The sequence below is a fragment of the Ursus maritimus genome, unplaced genomic scaffold (genome assembly GCF_017311325.1).
Source record: "Ursus maritimus isolate PB19 unplaced genomic scaffold, ASM1731132v1 scaffold_21, whole genome shotgun sequence".
Classification (NCBI taxonomy): domain Eukaryota; kingdom Metazoa; phylum Chordata; class Mammalia; order Carnivora; family Ursidae; genus Ursus; species Ursus maritimus.
The window spans coordinates 19,906,014-19,925,582 of NW_024424564.1; the positions used below are offsets into that span (position 1 = coordinate 19,906,014).

General features: G+C 34.9%; 1 protein-coding gene across 1 annotated transcript in view; it reads left to right on the forward strand.

Moving 5' to 3' along the window:
• OTOGL (otogelin like) overlaps nt 1-19,569 on the forward strand; it is a 124,300-nt gene that overhangs the window by 54,212 nt on the left and 50,519 nt on the right. The window contains exons 24-28 of the mRNA XM_008710356.2: nt 472-579; nt 1,357-1,495; nt 10,269-10,403; nt 15,420-15,569; nt 17,952-18,071. Coding sequence (XP_008708578.2) covers nt 472-579; nt 1,357-1,495; nt 10,269-10,403; nt 15,420-15,569; nt 17,952-18,071 — 652 coding nt within the window. The remainder of the gene's footprint in view (nt 1-471; nt 580-1,356; nt 1,496-10,268; nt 10,404-15,419; nt 15,570-17,951; nt 18,072-19,569) is intronic.

The following is a 19,569-nucleotide window of genomic DNA, read 5'->3' on the forward strand; positions in this document are numbered from 1 at the left end:
AGGATTTTAAATTTAAGGACTTACATAAGGAACTTGTGATTATTCCCTCTGTCCTGCAACAGAAAATGTTATCTATTTCATAATTTACTCTTTTATTGAAAAATTGTTAAGCCCCACAGATTTTCTCTTAAGTAGTAAATATTGAAAAAAGGGGCCCTCACTTATTCTTGAAATTTGTTTTCAGAATAGCTCACTGTACCCAGAAATCTAGGCTTCTGTTAGTTGTGCTAAGTGATAACACAAAGGTTAAAATACTGCATCTGATCACTTGCCTGGCATTGTATTCACTCCTGTGATATGCAAGGTTCTATGTGAAAAAGAGGGAGTGAACGATTAGAACCATTTCCTCCATAGGTCAGAGAAAACATGCCTGGGGCAGCCGTAATAAATACAGATGGTGTTGAATATGACAAGATTATTGATTTTTTTAAAAAACTGAAACTAAACAGCCTTTACTTCTTCATTTGGAAGAATGGCAGAGCACAAAGGAAAGTGTTATATTCCCGAAAGCTGTCCGTGTATCTGGAAAGATTGGGAGTACCTTTCAGGAGAAGTGATTGCTACACCATGTTATACCTGGTAATGAGATCCACTTATTTCACAAAATTTTTCCTAAGCAATTGTATTAGTTTCAATCATCTTGTAGTTACTTAATGTGACTGACTTTAGCAAAAAACAAATCCAGCCCGAGTAAATAAGATTTTAAAGGCATTCAGGAGTTGGTGGAGAGCTATTACCGACAGGGGAATCATACCATTATTTGGGGGCGTATTTGTTTAGCCTGGAAAAAAAAAAAACAAAACAGAAATGCGAAAGCTTGAAAATTTAATAAGAAAAAATATCTCAAGTTTATAAGAAATTAATACATGCTCCAAAGAGAAGATCGCATTTAATACAAGGTCTTCTGTTTGGAAATAAGCCAAAACACTGCCATAAAACAAAATTGAAATATGATTTCTTTAAAATGTGGAAAAAAATTCCAAGCTCATGAACAATGTCACGTCTAGTATATTTAAACTGATCCAGATACAGGAGACAACTTTATGGTTTTTTGTTTTTTTTTTTGCTCCCATCAGGGCTATATTCAATTTTTTAATTCTGTCATCTGTTTTCAGGTGACCCAAGCACCATATTTTAGGCTTGGTTGTGCTGTCTGATAATATATTTAAGCAAAGTGATAAATATAGGCCTAACTTGTCAGTGTAATAAATATTATTGAACCAATTGGCAATATGACAAAGGGCTCTTGGCTCAGCGAGTGTTCTTGAATACAAACCTTACAATGTCTTTACCGCTTGAAAAACACTAATTAGCGCCAAATGTCTTAGAGAGATAACTAGTGTGATTTTTGGCTAGTGTTTGCCGACGAGGGATGTTCAATTGCACCTACTACCCATGCCCAGCTGTGTGTACAATATATGGGGACCGGCATTATCATTCTTTTGACGGACTGGAATATGACTATGTCAGTGATTGCCAGGTATTTTTGATAAAGGTATGTCATGATTCAGTATTTTTATTTGCACTTGTCTAAAGGCTTAATGTAAGAAACAATAGGCTGATACGTGATCTATCATATCCACGTGTCATTAACAAAACGTACAAAAGTTATAGCAATTGTAAACATTTCATTGACTCATTCTTAAGTTTTATTACTTACAGGTGATGGGCTAATTCTTAAAGTGTCTATGCTTCTGTTTTCTAATTTGTAAAATGGAGATAATCATTGTACCTGTCTCCTGGGGTAGTCTTTAGGATTCAATGAGATAAAAAATGTGTAAAGCTCTTAGATAGTGCTTGAAGTAGAGTAAGGGCATTAGTTTGGTGAATACAAATACAAGACATTAAACCATGAATTGGACAATATGTGTTATTTATGGTTATAGCAATAAAGAGACATTATTCTTAATTCTAGATGGGTTATCTTGATGATATACTACAGTCAACCCTGGGCTTAGTATACCTGACAAAATCCTTAAAATTTCTCATATGTTTAATGCATTTGGGTTTTCTTTATACCTAAATTTTATTTAGACGTCACTGATCCCAAAATTAAATTTCTAAATGTAAAATGTAAGCTTCAGAAAAATGTAGTACGAAAATAAACAAAATAACATCTTTTCTTCCAGCAAGGTAACCTGTGATTATCTTGAATGCATGTCTTATTTCTGGGTAAGGCTTTTATGTTATTAGAGGTGCGTATGTGTTCCTGTTCTTTTAAGCATATATCAACAAAGTAGACACATTCCTATTTTGTATTAGTTCTATTAAATAAAAAACAAATGGTGAAATCCATTGTGTTCCAGACTTAAACAACTCCTGTTTATGATTTAAACCACTGAATATCCCATTTGGTACTGTTCTCAGCCTCCATTATGAACAACTTTAAGTTTCTTAAAGAGTAAATCCAAATTTGTCCAAGAAAATTCTGAAGTTGAGAAGATTGGGATCATGCCTTACATTTCTTTTTCCTCCCCCAAGTCATTTTGCAAAATGCTGAGCGCTTGGTGAACTCTTACTAACTACTTATTTGAGCTGGATGGTCTGTCTGGCTTTTCCTTAACCCCTCATTTGTCTTCACAGTAGAGAAATCATAGTGTTTACCAGCCTATTTTAAAACAGTGATTGTGCAGAAAGCATTTCAAGTAGAATATTTGTCTCAACTCTGATTCTCGGTAAAATGAAAGTATGTGCTTGTATTTGATGCTGAATGATGATAGCAGCCTTTTAAAAAATCATTTATTTATTTATTTATTTACTTATTTACTGGTGCTTCACTCTAACAGTATCATTCCACTTAGCAGGCAAGAGCCATTAAAGTTTGGCTTTTAGGCTTTTAAAACCTGACGTCAGTCATCACTTTAATTTGCTACTATAGCCTTCTGTTAAAAGTCAATATGTCATGTTCAATTTCAAATTTTAATAAGATATGCCCATCTGTGTATGAGAAGACATGTCACAGGAAATATTCTTACAATCTTTTAGTAAGCAATGGAATTTAGATCCCTAATTTAGTATCTGGATTAAGATCTGTCATTAGGATTCATGTAGTAAGATTAAGATATGGAGACTATTAGAAGTCTAAACTTTCAAGTTCTAGAATTATAAATTGTATGTGTCTTTTTTTTTTCTTCTGCCAAAGCAGAAGTATTCTTCCTGTACTTCAACAATGTTCTTTAAAATAGAAAGTGTTTACAAAAGATAGACTTCAAAATGTAACTTTCACGGATTTCAATTTGGTAATTAAAGAGAAGAAAAACTATTAAAAATTAATTGGAATTATACTGGAGAATTATTTACTATATTGTAATGGACATTTTTACAAAAATTAGTAAAACCAGTACCAGGCCCCAAAATAATTAGGATAGTTTGATCACATTTACTTGATAAACCAAGAAATACGCTATTTGACCATGGAGCAGATAATTATTTCATATCAAAGATGAATTAGTGATTAACAATGCAACCTAATTTTTGAAATCTTCTCATGTCGGATAGTAAATTTCGTAATGCTTGGGTTTTTTTTTTCCTGCTTCAGTTTTTCTTCAGTAATTTGGTTTGGTTTGGTCTGATTTTGGTTTTGATTTCTTTGCTTACTCCACACGCCTAGCTCTCTCATAGCAGAACCTTCCCTTTTGAGGAAAGAATCAGCGTTTCCTTCGGGAAGGATAGAATTGCCAGCCCATTCATTTACTTGCTCCTTTTTTCAGTGACAGGAATAATTTCTGTGAAGTACAGATTTAATTCTTTCTTCCTTGTCAAACAGCTCTCTTTTCTCCTGCCTGTATTACAAATTCTAGGTTTTATTTTTGTTATTTGTAACACATTTTTATCTGGTGGGACTCATTTATTTCCTTGGCCCTTACACTGGATCTAGTACCCTTATCCATAAACATGCCTCTTCATCTGCCAATTGGACTTCTAAAAATTAATACTTATTTACCTTTATTTTATAAGTCACTTGACCCTCACATTGAAAGAGATATGAAAGTCTCCCCCCCTCCCTTTTTTTTTTCATCTCTGGATTGTGGAGTTTTCAATGTAATCTAGTTTTAGATACAAAGTAATTACTCACCATACCTTTGTCGAAGCTTGTCAAACTTTAAAAATTCAGGTTCTCTGGTATTTTATTCATTTTGGAGGCTGTTTACCCTTTACTGTAAATAGCATATGGAATAGATAGCATGTTGTTTTTTAAGTGGGTTGAAGCAAATTTAAGACAGAGGTATAATTGTATATCCAGAGTTAAGACTTGTTTAATAGTAAGAAGAGATGAGAAACCAAATGACCTCTTGACCAAGGCTGTAAACTCAAAGAGAAAGAGAGAACATTGGATGTCTTCAGCAAAAATAGGAAATATAATACTCCAACTACCAGATTCAGAGCTAAACTCTACTTCTATCAATCTATGACAAGCCCCAGTCACTGCTTGATTTCTTCTTATAATTTGTTCCAGAGAAGGTTTTCAACATCCTCTTCAGGTTAGATCTCAAATGTTTAGTGCTCTCCTTAAGCCTCTGAAAACCCTTCTAATTTCATCACTCTCCATCATTTGTCCCATTAATGTTTCTGATACGTCTTCTATGTGTCAGGCCCTACACTGAGAAGTACAAGTATGATGACAAGCAAAAATAGAGATGGGCTTTGTCTCTGAACCTGAGACTGGGGTGTGGTGGTGGTGGGGGGTAGTTAATAACCACCTAATCACAAAACTCATAAAATTTCAACTGAAAAAGTCAGTGATGACCTGAATGCAAAATCTAATTAAACTTTTAGAAGTTTGTCTTCTTTTTTCCTTTGATGTAAATTGTGCTTTGTGATTCTACTGTCTCTGATGGTCCCTTTTCTCTGATCACCCCTCAATATTCTCGGTGGCTCATTTCTTCAAGAATTTCTTAAGACACTGGGGCTCACCGGTTTCATATAACCATGTCTGTTTCCTCCTCTAATTAAGCAACAAACTGAGATCCTAAAAACATTAGAGAGTTGATATATAAGTATTTCTTTTAAAAATGATAAATATACTATCTTTCACTTCCTTTCACTTCCTCTGGCCATCCTAACGGTGACTGGAAAATTATTCCCTATTACAAAAATCTTTTGATGATTTTGATTGACTTCCTGTTTAGCAAACTCTGATTGTCTCCGATCTTTATTTCCAGTTTAGTCCCATGGAAGAAAAACTACTCCAAAGGGACCTTAAAGTTACAGACTCAGGAGATAGGCAGCCAATTTAAAATTTTCTCCAACTAGTAATCATTTGCATGTATTTACCATCTTTAAGTCAATCATTTTTATTCCCTGAAATGAATTTCTTAGTGTGGTTTGTCTTCCAGGTGCAGTTTTTATTTATATTGCTTGTGTGACAACCATGCTGAGGACAAAGGGGTCAGAGGCAGAAAGACAATACCTTAGACCTTTATTCATAGTTAGGATAATAACTTGTCTATATTATGGTGAATATTTTCAACCCAATCAGTTTTTTATAGTTTCCTAAACATTTTTATATCAGGAAAATCAGAAACACTTATAATTAAATTAAACTATATGATAAAAATATAAAGAAAATTCCCCTTTACCTCTGATACATTAATATTGCCAAAGCTAAATGGAAGTGAAAAATATATTAATTTTATTTCATTTTTAAAATTATATGAGCAAAACTTTATGGACAGCTCTGGTGTATTTTTTAACCTATTTCAGTAGGAAGATGAAAATCTTGGAGTTTATGGAATTAATTCTGTATCTTTTTATTTTTTTTTGGAGAGAGAGAGTGAGAGCAAGTGAGGTTGGGGGGAGGGGTAGAGGGAGAAGGAGAGAGAATCTTAAGCAGACTCCATGCCCAGTGCAGAGCCCCATTCAGGGCTTGATCTCACGACCCTGAGATCATGCCCTGAGCAAATATCAAGAGTTGGATGCTTAACTGACTGAGCCACCCAGGTGTCCCTGTCAGTGTCTTTTCAAAAAATTAGTGTTTAATTACTTTTCTGCTTTATCCATATAAGCTAAGTCTTAAATATTGTATCCTTGTTGGAAATTTCAGGAAAGATGATTGTGATATTTTGTCCATAAGATTGATTTCCATTATTAATCTTAGATGTTAAGGCTCAGTATTTACTTTGCATTGTAATAGTTTACCTACTTAGATGATACACCCTATATATTAAAACCTTCTAAAACACTCAGTACCACAAGAATAGCATAGGTTTTCCAGTAATTATTTTTGTATCTTTCTCTCTTTTTCTTTTCTTTTCTTTTCTTTTCTTTTCTTTTCTTTTCTTTTCTCTTTTTCTTTTCTTTTCTCTCTTTCTTTCTTTCTTTCTCTTTAAATTTATACTCTATGCTAGGAGGTGTTAAGGGTACAATTACTAAGACATTAGCTTTACCCTCAATTGTTTTATGTTTGGGGGAGTCATTAATAAACAAGAAGATAACAGGCTGGGATAAATGAAAGCTCTCTTGTGGAGTTGTAACTAATTTTGACTAGAGAAAGAGCAAGCAGGAAAGTTTCATGGAAGAGGGAGGAATTGGTACTAGAGTATTTCACCCCATTATAACCCACTTCTTTTTCAGTGTATTTTCAGGTAGATTTCCTTGGTAATGAAACACCTCAGGGTGGTTTTCTTCTCATGGCATCTGGTTAAGTGCCTGCTATTTCAGGGAACCAGCAGCAGGGGGTCCTGTGGTAATCTCCATGCAAAACCCTAAGAGAAATACCATCCCAAGGAAATCTTTGACCAAAACTGTACACCTCACAAAGATGACACCTGAAGGATGGTTTTGCCTCCGGGGCAGCAGGAGTTCATGGACGCTCTGTTGTGATTCATGCAACTGGGACAATCTCTGTGCGACTGCTCTATTCTCTTCTTTCTCAGGCTTGCTTGTATAACTCTTATTTTCTGTATCTTTTATCTTTGCATCAGTTCAATCACTGTTTCTGCTTCCTTATATTTTAAGCTTGCTCTCATCTGCTCAGCACCCCTCTACCTTCTATCTTCTTTCTGTCTAATCAGTCTCAAATCTTACACCAAAAAAACTTAAAAAAAAAAAAAACCATCATTTTCTGGATCAAGCACGAGAGATATCTAAGACTAGAGACTCTTTTCATGCTTGCATTAAACTCTGTTGGCCCGAGTTGGCACCATGACTGTATCAGGTCTAGCGTAGTGGCTTGGCTGTGTCCCAGCCACCGTGCGGAGGGTGGCAGGATCACCCCTTCTGTGTCATTGTGTGAGGAAAACGAGTTCTCAAAGAGAAATCTGAACTCATCAAACAATCTCAAGAAGCCACAGTTACCAGAATGTCATTTTGATGCACCAGAGGATTCTAATTTAGAGAAAGTACCATTGACAAAATTTCCAGATTATGTTAATCCTGTTAACCAAAGAAAAAGGTGGACCTGGGGACCCAGAACCTACCCAATATGGAGCTTGGAAATGAAAAGGATGCTGTGTTGATTTTTAAGCCACATATTATTAACTTCATGACAAGTTTCATGACAGCTATCAAATATAGAAATAAAATTTGGTGGCATGAAAACATTTATGGTCTTTATATCCACCAAACATTAATGAAAAAACCTGAAGACTTCCAAAAACTGATGTAGCAGCAATGGAAATGCATCATTCAGATCTCCTCTTATGGGAAGCAGAGTTGATGGAGAACCCCACCTGTTGCCCCAATGGGATCCCCCACTGTGTTCCTTCTGAAGCCATACTTTCCCCCAGCTGTTATTAGCCAATGAATGAGTATGGTGGGGCTGCAGTAAGTGAGTATGCTAGCCCACTTCCCTGGTGGGTGACTTTGGCTCAAGGACTCCCCATAAGCCTCCCTAGAATTTTCTTGATACTGTGCTGCTGTTAGAGACTCTTCCTACCCAGTCCTCCTTTTTTCCTCTTTCCCCCTCACAGGTGTCAGACTCTGCCTACTTTGCCCCTTTATAATTCAAAAGGTCTCCCCAATAAATCTTTTTCACATTTAAAAAAACAGAATAGAACTCTGTTGGCCCATAGGTGAATGTACTGCTTTGGGACATAAAACATGGCTTCCTGAGGCTACTGTATTAGCAGGAACTTTGTGTGGGATACTTACCCTTAAGGGGTAGGGGCTAGGACAGGTGCTTAGATTGACTGACATTTGAGTAAAATAATATTCTGCCTTGAGAGGTGTTGACATTTTGTTTTGCAATGACTTGGGAGAATATTTTCTATAAATGTTTGCAGTACCTCAGAATAAAGGGTTTGAGGAATCCATGTGGTACACTGATGTTGACCTTTTCCCTCTAGCTTTATAATCATTACTTATTATGTTGCTTAGCAACTCTGTAACACTATCTCCAAACCTAATATTAACTTGAAATACATTAGAAATGAAAATTATAGAAACATGACTCTTAGGAATTGATATTGTTTCAAGTTACTGTCAGCAATAACATGATATTACAAGGCAGACTATACAATATAGAATATTTCATGGCATTTCTGAGTTTAATACAAAAATAATCTAACATTGAGGAACTTTAATTAATAATAATAGAAATGTAATAACAATAGAAAGCCTTTCAGCTGGCTTCTCACATCCTTTAATCTAAATAACTTTCCTCAAGAGGAAGAACAAAACAAAACCCTGAATTACATATTTTTTCTTCTTTGAAAATCGTTCATAAAGGCAGAAAATGTGGCATGATGTTTTTGAGAAGTACAATGCCATAATCATGTTAACGACCTTTATTATTCTCCTTTTCAAAATTTGGGCTATGCTTTGCAAAAGGATTGTTTAAGAAGAAGCAAATGCTTTCAGTTCCTATGAAAGAAGGAAGGAAAAATGGGTCACAGAAGGACACATTAATTACTTTGTCAACACCATTCATTGAAAACCTATCCTCTTGGCACTATGCTGTGGTAATCACTTATAAGACAGGAGAATTTGGCCAAACCAAAAGAAATATTGAGCTAGTGTTCATATTGCTGGTGATATGAAAAACTAAGTGTAAAGAATTTATAAGACCTGTATGATTTCCAGATATTTAAAGACTTTTTCACTTTGAAAATAAACACTGACCCATGTATCTAAAAATGAGAAGAATTCATGAAATGTGTGCGGGCCTTTGAAAATTGGACGTAGAGTTCAAAGAGGAATGCCACGTTCTTTCTGGTGAAATCCCCACCTTTCACAAGTTAGTGAGAGCCCTCTTAGAGCGGCGTGGCTTTTAACTTTTGGAGGGATAAGGATCACTTTAAAATCTGATGAAAACCATGGCCTTTCTTCTTAGAAAAATACAGATCATCAAAAAACAACATTTTACAATGAATTTCCAAGGTCTCTAGAGCCACAGAAGCCCACCCGGGAAACTGATACCAAAAAAGAAACCCTGATTCTAGAGAATGTGTTCTTAGTGGATACAGTTGGGAGTGGCTGAAGGATGGTGGAGGTGAGGTGGGAAGTGAGGGGGTCCAGGTGAGAGTGTACGGGGTTAAATAATATTCTCCAAAACAAAGAACTCCCTTCAACTTACAATTGACTTTTCTCCTCAATCATTGCTAGACCCTTCCTAATTTCTCTACAAGTGGTGTAACAACAACAACAACAAAATTAGGATTTTGAACTCTGGCTCTGCTCTTACTTAACCAAGTGACCTTGGACAATCAGTTAATCCTACTTCACTTCACTTCCTGATTTGTCAAGTGGAGATAACACTTAATTTAAAAATTATCTTAAGAATTAAATATCATATATAATGTTCAAAGGAAGCCCTCAAATAATACGCATTATTCTATTTACTAACACTACCAAAGTTCTGTATCTATTTCAGTTTTAACCTGTAGGCAGATAATTGTTTAGCCAGAAAACTTTTAAAAAATATAACAAAAGATGTTGCCTAAAATGAAAATATTTCTTTTAAAATTCCTCTAAGTGACATGGTATTTGTTGTAAAGAAACACGTTGATAAATTGGAGCTATAACAATAAAATAGAAAAAAAGAAGTTTTGTTAGAACAAGATTTTAACAGAAGATATTGAAGATAAATGTTTAAATACTGAACTATTTTGGTATATTTTTATAAATTTTTTACATTATTAGATCAAAATGATTTTTATTTTAGAGATAAGCTGTATTTTCTTTTATTTAATTTTTTTGCGATAAGCCGTATTTTAATTTCAATACAATCCATTGTTAATTGTAGTCTTCTTTAAGGTTTATTAATAAAAAATAGCCAAAAATTACAGATAATACACACTTGGATTAATGCGTTATTTTTGACATTTCAGAGTGCAGATGATTCAGATATATCTGTCATTGCCCAGAACAAGAAATGCTTTGACAACGATATTGTTTGTTCCAAAAGTGTTTTGATTTCAGTTGGGGACACAGAAATTTACCTGAATGATACTCCTTACAAACAGGTTAGTAAATTATTTCTTTTAGGATCATTTTAACTTGTCCTGAGAATACTGAAAACAAAATAGAAACAATTCAGGGTACTTTTCTCCGCAAGTGGTTACTAGATTTAGATTTTCTTTGTTGTTTTATGTGGCTTCAGTAAATCATACATGACTTGTCTCTTTTGTTTATTTATTTTTTTAAAAGATTTTATTTATTTGAGAGAGAGAGAGTGTGAGCTGGAGAAGGAGCAGAGGGAGAGGGCGAAGCAGACTCCCCGCTGAGTAGGGAGCCCTAAGCAGGAGTCCATCATAAGGACCTGGGATCATGACTTGAGCTGAAGGCAGATCCTTAACCAGCAGAGCGCCCCAGGCGCCCCAGTCTCTTTTCCACTTCTCCATACTCCAATTCTTTCCTCTTTTCTTCAAACCCGTGGTCACCATTCTGACCCTAGTAGCCATCACGAGTTATCTGGAGGACTCAGCACCATCTTCCACACTAGAAGCCTAGCTTCCCAAATTGGTTCCTCTCCCCTTACCCTGCCATACTGCAACCATGGCATTTTTTTTTTCTAAAATGGGGATCTAATCTCCCGTCAGTCTAGTGCTTCAAACTTTCAGATGACTTCCCAGTTCCCTGATAAGGCCTTACCAGTCTGACCATCGTCACCTCTCCTGCCTCACATCTCCTCACTTTCTGCTTCGAGCCCATGACCCAGAAGTCTGAGCTTTCATTAGTTCTTCAGATGGTGTATTCTTCTTCTCACCTCTGTTTCTTCATGAATATCATTGCTCCTACCTGGATCTGCCTTTTCTTTAACTTATTCTTCTGTGATAGGTCTCATCTTATCTCCTTCAGGAGATCCTCTTCATACCTTCAAGCACCCTGTTGGGACACATAGCACACGTTAGCAAAATTACTTGTGTGGTTGTCTGTCTTCTCTCCATTTGTCCATGAGTTCTGTGAAAAGTGGGACCACTGTCTCCCTTATTTATTCCTGTATTCTTGGAGCCTGCCCAATTTGAGAGAATGAATACATCTTATTCATTCATTCATTCATTCATTCATTTGTCTACTATCTACCAAAATCTGTGTTAGTTATTGGGACTAAAACAGTGAAAAGACACTGTGCTTGCCTTTAAAGAATTATACTCGGGGAGGGAGACATTCAAGTAAACAACTGTGCTATAGCAGGAGTGCATATAGGACAGTGTGGGAATCCCTGAGAAGAAGCCAACCTTGGATGTTTAGGGTAGTTGTTAAGGGTGTAGACTTTGGAGTCAGTCGGTACTCACCTAGAACCCCTGTTCTATCACTTGCTGTTTGTGTCACTTTGGGCAAGTTTCCTTCACCTCTTCAAGCTGCAGCTTTCCCGATTGCAAATTTGGGATGATTATAGAATCTACTTCTTAGGTTCATAGGAGGATTAAATGAGATAATGGATTTCAAGAAATGACTTTCTCCTCTCCTTTACCCTCCTTATATTTTCAAGGCTCAGAAGATATGCTTTGGATTAAATGATTTGAACTGTTTCTTAAAGGATAAGTAGGTATTAGCCAGGTAAAGAGAGAGAGTAGAAAGGCAATCAATACAGAAGAATGGTCATGTTGAAAGGAACCTAGTTGAAAGATAAAATGGCTTGTTTGGAGAACTGCAAGTGATTGATTTTGGTTGAAGTATGTGGAGATAGTGGAGGGAGGGTGTGGCAGAGAGATTCAGGGAGGAGTATCCAGACCAACTTTAAAGCAGGGGGCATGGGAACAAGGGCAGTAGACAGGAGGCTGGTTTCAGACCATGGAAGCTCTTCAATGGTATAAGATATTTGAACTTATTTTACAAGTAAGAAATTTTGACACTGAGAAGGGACATGATCTGACATATGGCTTTTAAAAAGTGGCCTCTCTTTGAGGTTTTAGAATAGTGGTCTGTAAATGGGCATTAAAATCATCTGGAATATCTACTCTAAAAGCTGGTTCCTGGGCCTCACCTCAGTAATTCGAATGGCTGAGGTTGAGAATGAAGATCAGTATTTTTAATGGTACCCCCAATTCTTCTGCACACTAAAGTTTGAGAATCAGGGCTGTAGATCACAGCTGGTATTTCAATCAGAAATATTGAGACCAACAAGGCAGCAATCCAGCTTTTGGCAAAACAGAGTTGCTATGTCATGTTGACATCTTTTGAAAGTAATCACTGCAGTTTGGCATAGCCAGCAGCTGGGTATTCATTTATAGGTGAAGGTTCTAAGAACGAGAATATGTTTTTTAAAGAGAAAACTGAAGAGAAAATAGTAAATGCTCTTGTAGAGACAATTTGGCACATTTTTGAAGTGATAATTACAGTTCAGTGTAACTTTCAACTTCCAGGGTTCACCTGTATGCAGGTGTCGATGAATCTCCATATCAGTTGTGAAGTATGAAGTAAGATAAACAAAAGTCATAAAAATAGTTTGACCCTAACAAATCCCCTGCTAATATTTTTTCTTGAACATCAGAAGTGAAAATAAGTACCACTATTTTTGGCAGATGGATTGCTCAACGAGGGAAAGAAAAAAAACTGTTATTCTTTCAATAAACACACAATTTTGTTTTGTCAAACATGTAAGATATAAATGTTTTATGAATTTATTTAAGCTTCACTTTAAATGTTTTCATTCTCCACATTTATAACTTATCTTTCTAACATCATTAGAGTTTGTTGAAAGTGCTATAATTCTCATCTGAAGTAGAGGTCTCGATTTTGGGCAATTCACAACACCCTCACTTTTCTAAAGGAAAGCATCTTTGCTTCCTAATCTGAAAAGAAAGGAGCGCAGTATGCCCTGTTGACCAAAGAGAACTGTTTTTCTTGTGGTAAACTGCCCTGTTTAGTAAAACTGAAGGATTTTTACTTCTACAGGCAAATAGAAAATACCTCTTTTACATCAGGATAACGGATGCAACAACAACCCAAAAGAAATCTAATGATAAGCTGCCTGCCTTATCCAAAAATTATTTTCAGGTTCTAAAGATATGTCAACCAGTCCAAGGGAACTTTAATAGGAAAATACACGAAAAAACATTTTATGGATTAAAAGGAGCTATAAGCCACAAATATTCCACTTACTTGCTTTAATTCTTGCTGATCAGGCTGGAAGGTGAGACCTGTGAAAAGGCCGTTGCAGGAAGGTTTTAAAAATATATAAATCACACCTTGGTCTAGAAGCTGAGGATACTGCTATAAACTTGACAAAGTACATCCTTCAAGGAGCTAACATTCAGGTGGGGAGAAGACAGATGCTAAAGCCAACTACAAATCATATGATAGAAGAGTACTGAAAAGTATAATCAAAACAATAAAAATAGGTTCTATGGCAGAGAGTGACTTGGGAGCAGGACAGGCTACACATTGTATGGGCCTAGTAAAAAATGAAAATGCGATGCCCCTTGTTCAAACAGGAAATTTTTTTTCTCCCTTTGCTTTGCTTTCTCTTTTGACCTGTCGTGTGTGTGTGTGTGTGTGTGTGTGTGTGTGTGTGTGTGTGTGTTTCTGTATTTCTTTATTTTTAAGGCCTTGCTCACTCAGGAACAAGGATACTCCCAGGTTGAGTGCAGACCCTCATTGGCACCCGGGGCCTTGCCCCATAACTCCAAGTTGGCACTGGGAGTAGAAGGAAAAGTGGTTAAGTAGAGTCCATTAACTGTATATATGTTAACCACATATATGTTTACACAATATATACTATTACATATAATATACTGAGTCCTTGTAAGTTTGAGCTTGGTCTAGAAGACTGAAAACTCTTTATGGATATGACTAAGTTTATTTACCTTGCCCTAAGGAATGTTTCTAAAATACTATTTCCAAACTGTGATTTTGTTATTGTATAATCGAAGGATTGTATATCCACTTCAAAATTTTTATTTTGCTTCTGGCTAAATTTGCTTTACTTACTTTGATTTAAGTTATTATATGAGTTCATTACAATGTCAGATTTAATGTAATCTTTTATAGAGTATAGCTGCTGCTCATAAGGAATGTTGCATATTTGTTCTTTAGGCTAAAGGTACTCTTAATTTACCTAACAGGTTCCATCTCTAGTTTCTCTCTAAGGTTATTATTTATCACACACAAATTATTTTCCTTTAATATAAACATCATCTCTCACTTTCCCATTCAAAAGCTCTTATTGAATGCATTTTGCACATAGAATAGCAGCTCTTGACTGTCGGGATAACTTGGCTGCAAAAGGGTCTCTGACTATGCTTGCCATGGAATCCATGCTCTAGCCCTTTGGTGCTCTCCTTAGTCCTGAACAAATTTTGTATTTTCTTGCCCCTAAGTCTCAATACAAGTTATTACTTTTGCTTGGAATGATTTCTTCTCCATTCTCATTTCCAGCTCTGTATACCTTCCTATGTTTGGCCTCTTACAGATCCATTCATATCCCACTCCTTTCCAAGTCCCTTTAATGGAAATTCATCTCCCCATTCTCTCTCTCGATATAGATAGATATAGATACAGATATAGATGGATAGCGATAGATGGCTCTATCTATAGGTAGATCCATCTATCTATAGATCTATCTATTAATCTATCTCTATATAGATACATATACAGAGAAAGAGTACACACAAGCTCTGTGTCTTTGTTTTTCAGTTATGCAGGTAACATCATATATTTTTAGTACTTAATCATATTAGTCATCATCAGCATAGAATTTCTGAGTCAGCAGGTATATCCCTTTACCCTTAATGTACTCTGTGTCCGTACTTTGGTCATGCTCTTTTCTGTAGCAGAAATACTTGTGCTTATTTATCCATATTGAGCCCATCTATCAGATTGCTTCTCATTACCAATTTATGCATTTCCTATTTAATGCATATGGTATGCATTTATTTTGTCTTTTACTACAGAATTTGGAAAAGACAGAGCCAGGCAAAAATACTAGTACATAGATACTTATTGGTGGATATTAATTAATGTTTACACTTTGGTTAATGAACAAGGAATTCATTTTTTTCTTTCTTTTCTTCTTCTTTTTTTTTTTTTTTTTAAAGAAACGATCAGTTTTTTTTCTGGAAAATAAACCTACATACCAGCTTTGGAAGGCAGGGTACTACATAGCAGTATATTTTCCAGAGAACGATATCACTATTCTTTGGGATAAAAAGACAACCATTCATATCAAAGTTGGACCCCAGTGGAAGGTAAGTCAACCTATTTGGTAGGCCAATCCAAATGAGATGTAAGAAATGAAGTTACATTTACCTTTAGATGTTTTACGGAAATAAAATAATTGATATTTTATTTAAGAAACAAGTTATATTATCAGAATTACTGATTCATAAGCCAGAGAAGAAAACTCTTACTGTGGCATACAGTACTGTGTACCTTAAAGTCACCAGTTTTCCAAAGTTACTTAGGTCAGCTCCTTTCTTCACATCCCTTCAGCGTGGTTGTGTGATATGTTTGTCATACAGTTAGATTCATTTATTACATTCTGCGTTCCATCTTTTCCTCCACATTCTGGATTTTTTTAAGTTTGCCCACAGTGCATGTGTTAAAAAAATAAAATAAAATGTTACCATCTAGAGTTCTATGGATTTTAACAAATGAATGGAGTTGTCTATCTACCATCAGAGTTCTGTATAGAACACACCTCTCAACTCCCCGATTTCTCCCATGTTGCCCCATTATTATTATTATTGTCAACTCCTACTTATTTATTTTTCATCTCTATAGTTTTGCCTTTATGGCTTCTTCGACTTGACAAAATACATTTAAGATTCATCCATACTGTCTAATGAGTTAATAGTTTGTTCCTTTATACTGTTGAGTAGTATTCCATTGTATAGATGTGCTAGTTTTTTTATTCATTCATGGTTGAAAATTCAATCTGGGCTGTTTAGAATTTTTGGCAACTTCTGTTTTAAATTGTTTTAAATACTGTTTTCTGTTAAATATTGTATAAATATTATTAAGTATGTATATTATTTTAAATATTTTAAATCATATTAAATATTGTAAATTTATATATGGAAGTTGTTTTTGAAACATTAATAGATTTTTAAAAATCCAGTTTATCTGAAATTGAAATTCAGAGTCATGGATATAATGTGTGGCAAGTTGGGGAAAAATTGGGATAGTAACAACATATTCTTTTTTTTTTTTTTTAAAGATTTTATTTATTTATTCGACAGAGATAGCCAGAGAGAGAGAGGGAACACAAGCAGGGGGAGTGGGAGAGAAAGAAGCAGGCTCATAGCAGAAGAGCCTGATGTGGGGCTCGATCCCATAACGCCAGGATCACGCCCTGAGCTGAAGGCAGACGCTTAACCGCTGTGCTACCCAGGCGCCCCAGTAACAACATATTCTTATAAAACTGTGGAAAAGATACATATTTTTAAAGATTTTAATATGTTGCAAATTTAAGATATGATTGTATATTGAAGTCATTTTCTTTCAATCCTCAAGAGAGATAAAGCCCATAAATCTATTACTAAGGGTTTGCTGCCTTCTTGCATTACTTTGATGCAAGTGAAATAATTTAGTCATTGCCATACTTCTTCAACCATGTTTCTCTGCCATTCTTTATTATGTATCCTCTCTTCGCTACTTTTTGGAAGTGAATTAACCAATTATTCTTCTACATCTCCCCATTTACTGGTGCCTTAACTTATTGGGTGACCAGTGGTGGAAGTGGTCATTGTCTTTGGATAGTTATTGTGGCTTCTGAGAGAATGGTCATGACAGTTGTAATCCCAGGATTATTGTCAGCTTTGCTGGAGACATGGGCAGCCTACTTCATCAGCTAAGGGCTGCATTCCATTCCTCAGTACATGAAGAGAACATGTAGTTTGTTGAATTTCAATGTTTTAAGGTGGATTTCCATTGTTTTAGGATGATCATTCTTCTTTGTACTTTTGGTTTATCTTCCTCCCCTAAAAGTAAAGTATTTCACATTCTTTGAGAAAATGCAGTGGGTAATGTTGATGTGAGCAATTCATATGGTACTTTCAGTAACCATCTCATAACCTATAACAACCTTTAGAAATGCGAAGTAACATGTGGTTTTTATTTATTGTGTCTAATGATACATGAATATTAAAGTTAACTTTTTCTTTGGGAGTTATATTATGAATGTTTTGGCTTTTCAAAGTATGACCTAGAGAAAAATTTATTATTTTTATTGTTTCAACATTTAAAGTGTTACAAAACCTTAAGCATATCTGGAGGTGGGTTTTTCATAAAAATGAATATGTATATGAATATATACAAAATATATATGTATACATACACACATACAGTGGTGTCTACATTATACTTCTCCAAGTTACTTACATTATTACTTGTATCAATGCTAATCAATTTGTGAATAGATAAAGTTTGAGAGATGGTAAAACATTGTTAAGAATTTAAAATAAGTGTTAAATATAATTGAAAGGATATGAAATTATCTTGAAACATATTTACATGGTTGTGGAAATTCTTAAAATGTCTGTTTTAAAGCTTTAAATTTTTTGTGAATGAGACCTTAAATGTTGAAAATAGAATATTTCATATTTAATGATAATTTTCTCTCACTTTAGAACAAACTTTCAGGATTATGTGGGAACTTTGACAAATGTACTTCAAATGATATGACTACTTCCAATAACTTAGAAGTGAGAAATGCCCAAGTATTTGGAGATAGTTGGGCATTAGGGCAGGTAAGTAGATTATATTAATTATAGAACTTAACAAATATTTTTTTGGTATATTTATTCTCTCAATCATTTTATTCTTACAGGAAAATTTATTTAGATAATGCTATTTAATGTCCTATTCATATAGTAATTCATAACTGACAAATTACTTTCACATTTACCTTCTCCTGTAAAGCTTGGGACAATCTTGTAATGTAAAGGGTGTTGCCTCTATATGATAGATGAGGAAATTGAGGCTCAGGAAGGTTAAATGACTTGCCTAATATTATATATCCAGAAAGAAGCAGAGGTGAAATTCAAATTCACATCTTTTAATCTCATACTTTTCCTTCCATAGCAAATGCTTTATCAATGTATTTGTATTTCTAATAATGTAACTTTTGCCAACTCAAAGCAATGAATAAATGAAGGCAGAATTTCTTAACATTTGTTCTCCAGACATGGTTGTGTGTGGGGTGGGGATAGTAGGGAATGGATCTGTGGTTGGCCACCTCTGGGAGCAACTTGAATAAATTAAGTTAGACATATTTCTTTTTTGGAGGATTTCTTGAGGAATTATAAGCTTCCAAGGGAGGGATGAATCTGAAGGGTTTATCAACTTACTGACACAAAACCTGTTTTTATGTATTAGTTGACAAGGAAGCAGTGTCCTGTGGGCTGCACTTTGAGAAATGTTGAACTAACTCAGAAAACAAGGTCAAATTGGAAATTTGTATTACTGTTTTCTTCTCCTTTTTCTTTTTAGCCTATTTTTCTTCCTAGATGAAAGTGGTGTCCACAACTCTAGCTTTCTGATTGGTTACTATTTGGTTAATTGCTTTCCACTTTACCTAATTTACCTACTATATCTAGATTTCTTTAAAAACACAAAAGGGGTCTGGGATAAAACATTCACCTAATTCAGTAAAATTTAGGCAGCATATTTTAGTGTGTCCTAAGCTGAAAAGTACAAACATTTTATTTAATATATGAACTGTCTATTCTATGGAGAGATACAAAATCTTTTTTATTATGGCTCTCATATATCTTATTGCATTTAGAAGTCTTTGAAGAAATTATCTTACATCTGTCCTTTTAAAAAGAATTAAGGAATAACCAATTTATAATAACACTTAAATAGTTGGAGCAATCAAAGAATTTTAGACTCATTATTATGTGTATTCTTGTTCATATCTAATGGCCAAATCTAAAAATTAAAAAAAAAAGTTTTTTCATTTGGTAAGTTCAATTTAGCACTTAGATGTTTTCCAATCATATGAACCTACATTATGATTAAAACACAGCCTCTGTCATTAGGAATTTAGAGTCTAGATTAGTAGTTGAGGTAAAAAAATTAACAATGAAAATATGAGATAGGTGCTTTAATAGAGGTGAACACAGTGTGGACTTCATTATGGTCAAAGGAAGGTTCCTGAAGAAGGTGCCATTGGGCTGAATCTTACAAGACACAGGAGCTGGAGAAGTGAAAACGCTGGGAAACAGTGTAGCAGCAAAGGAGGGA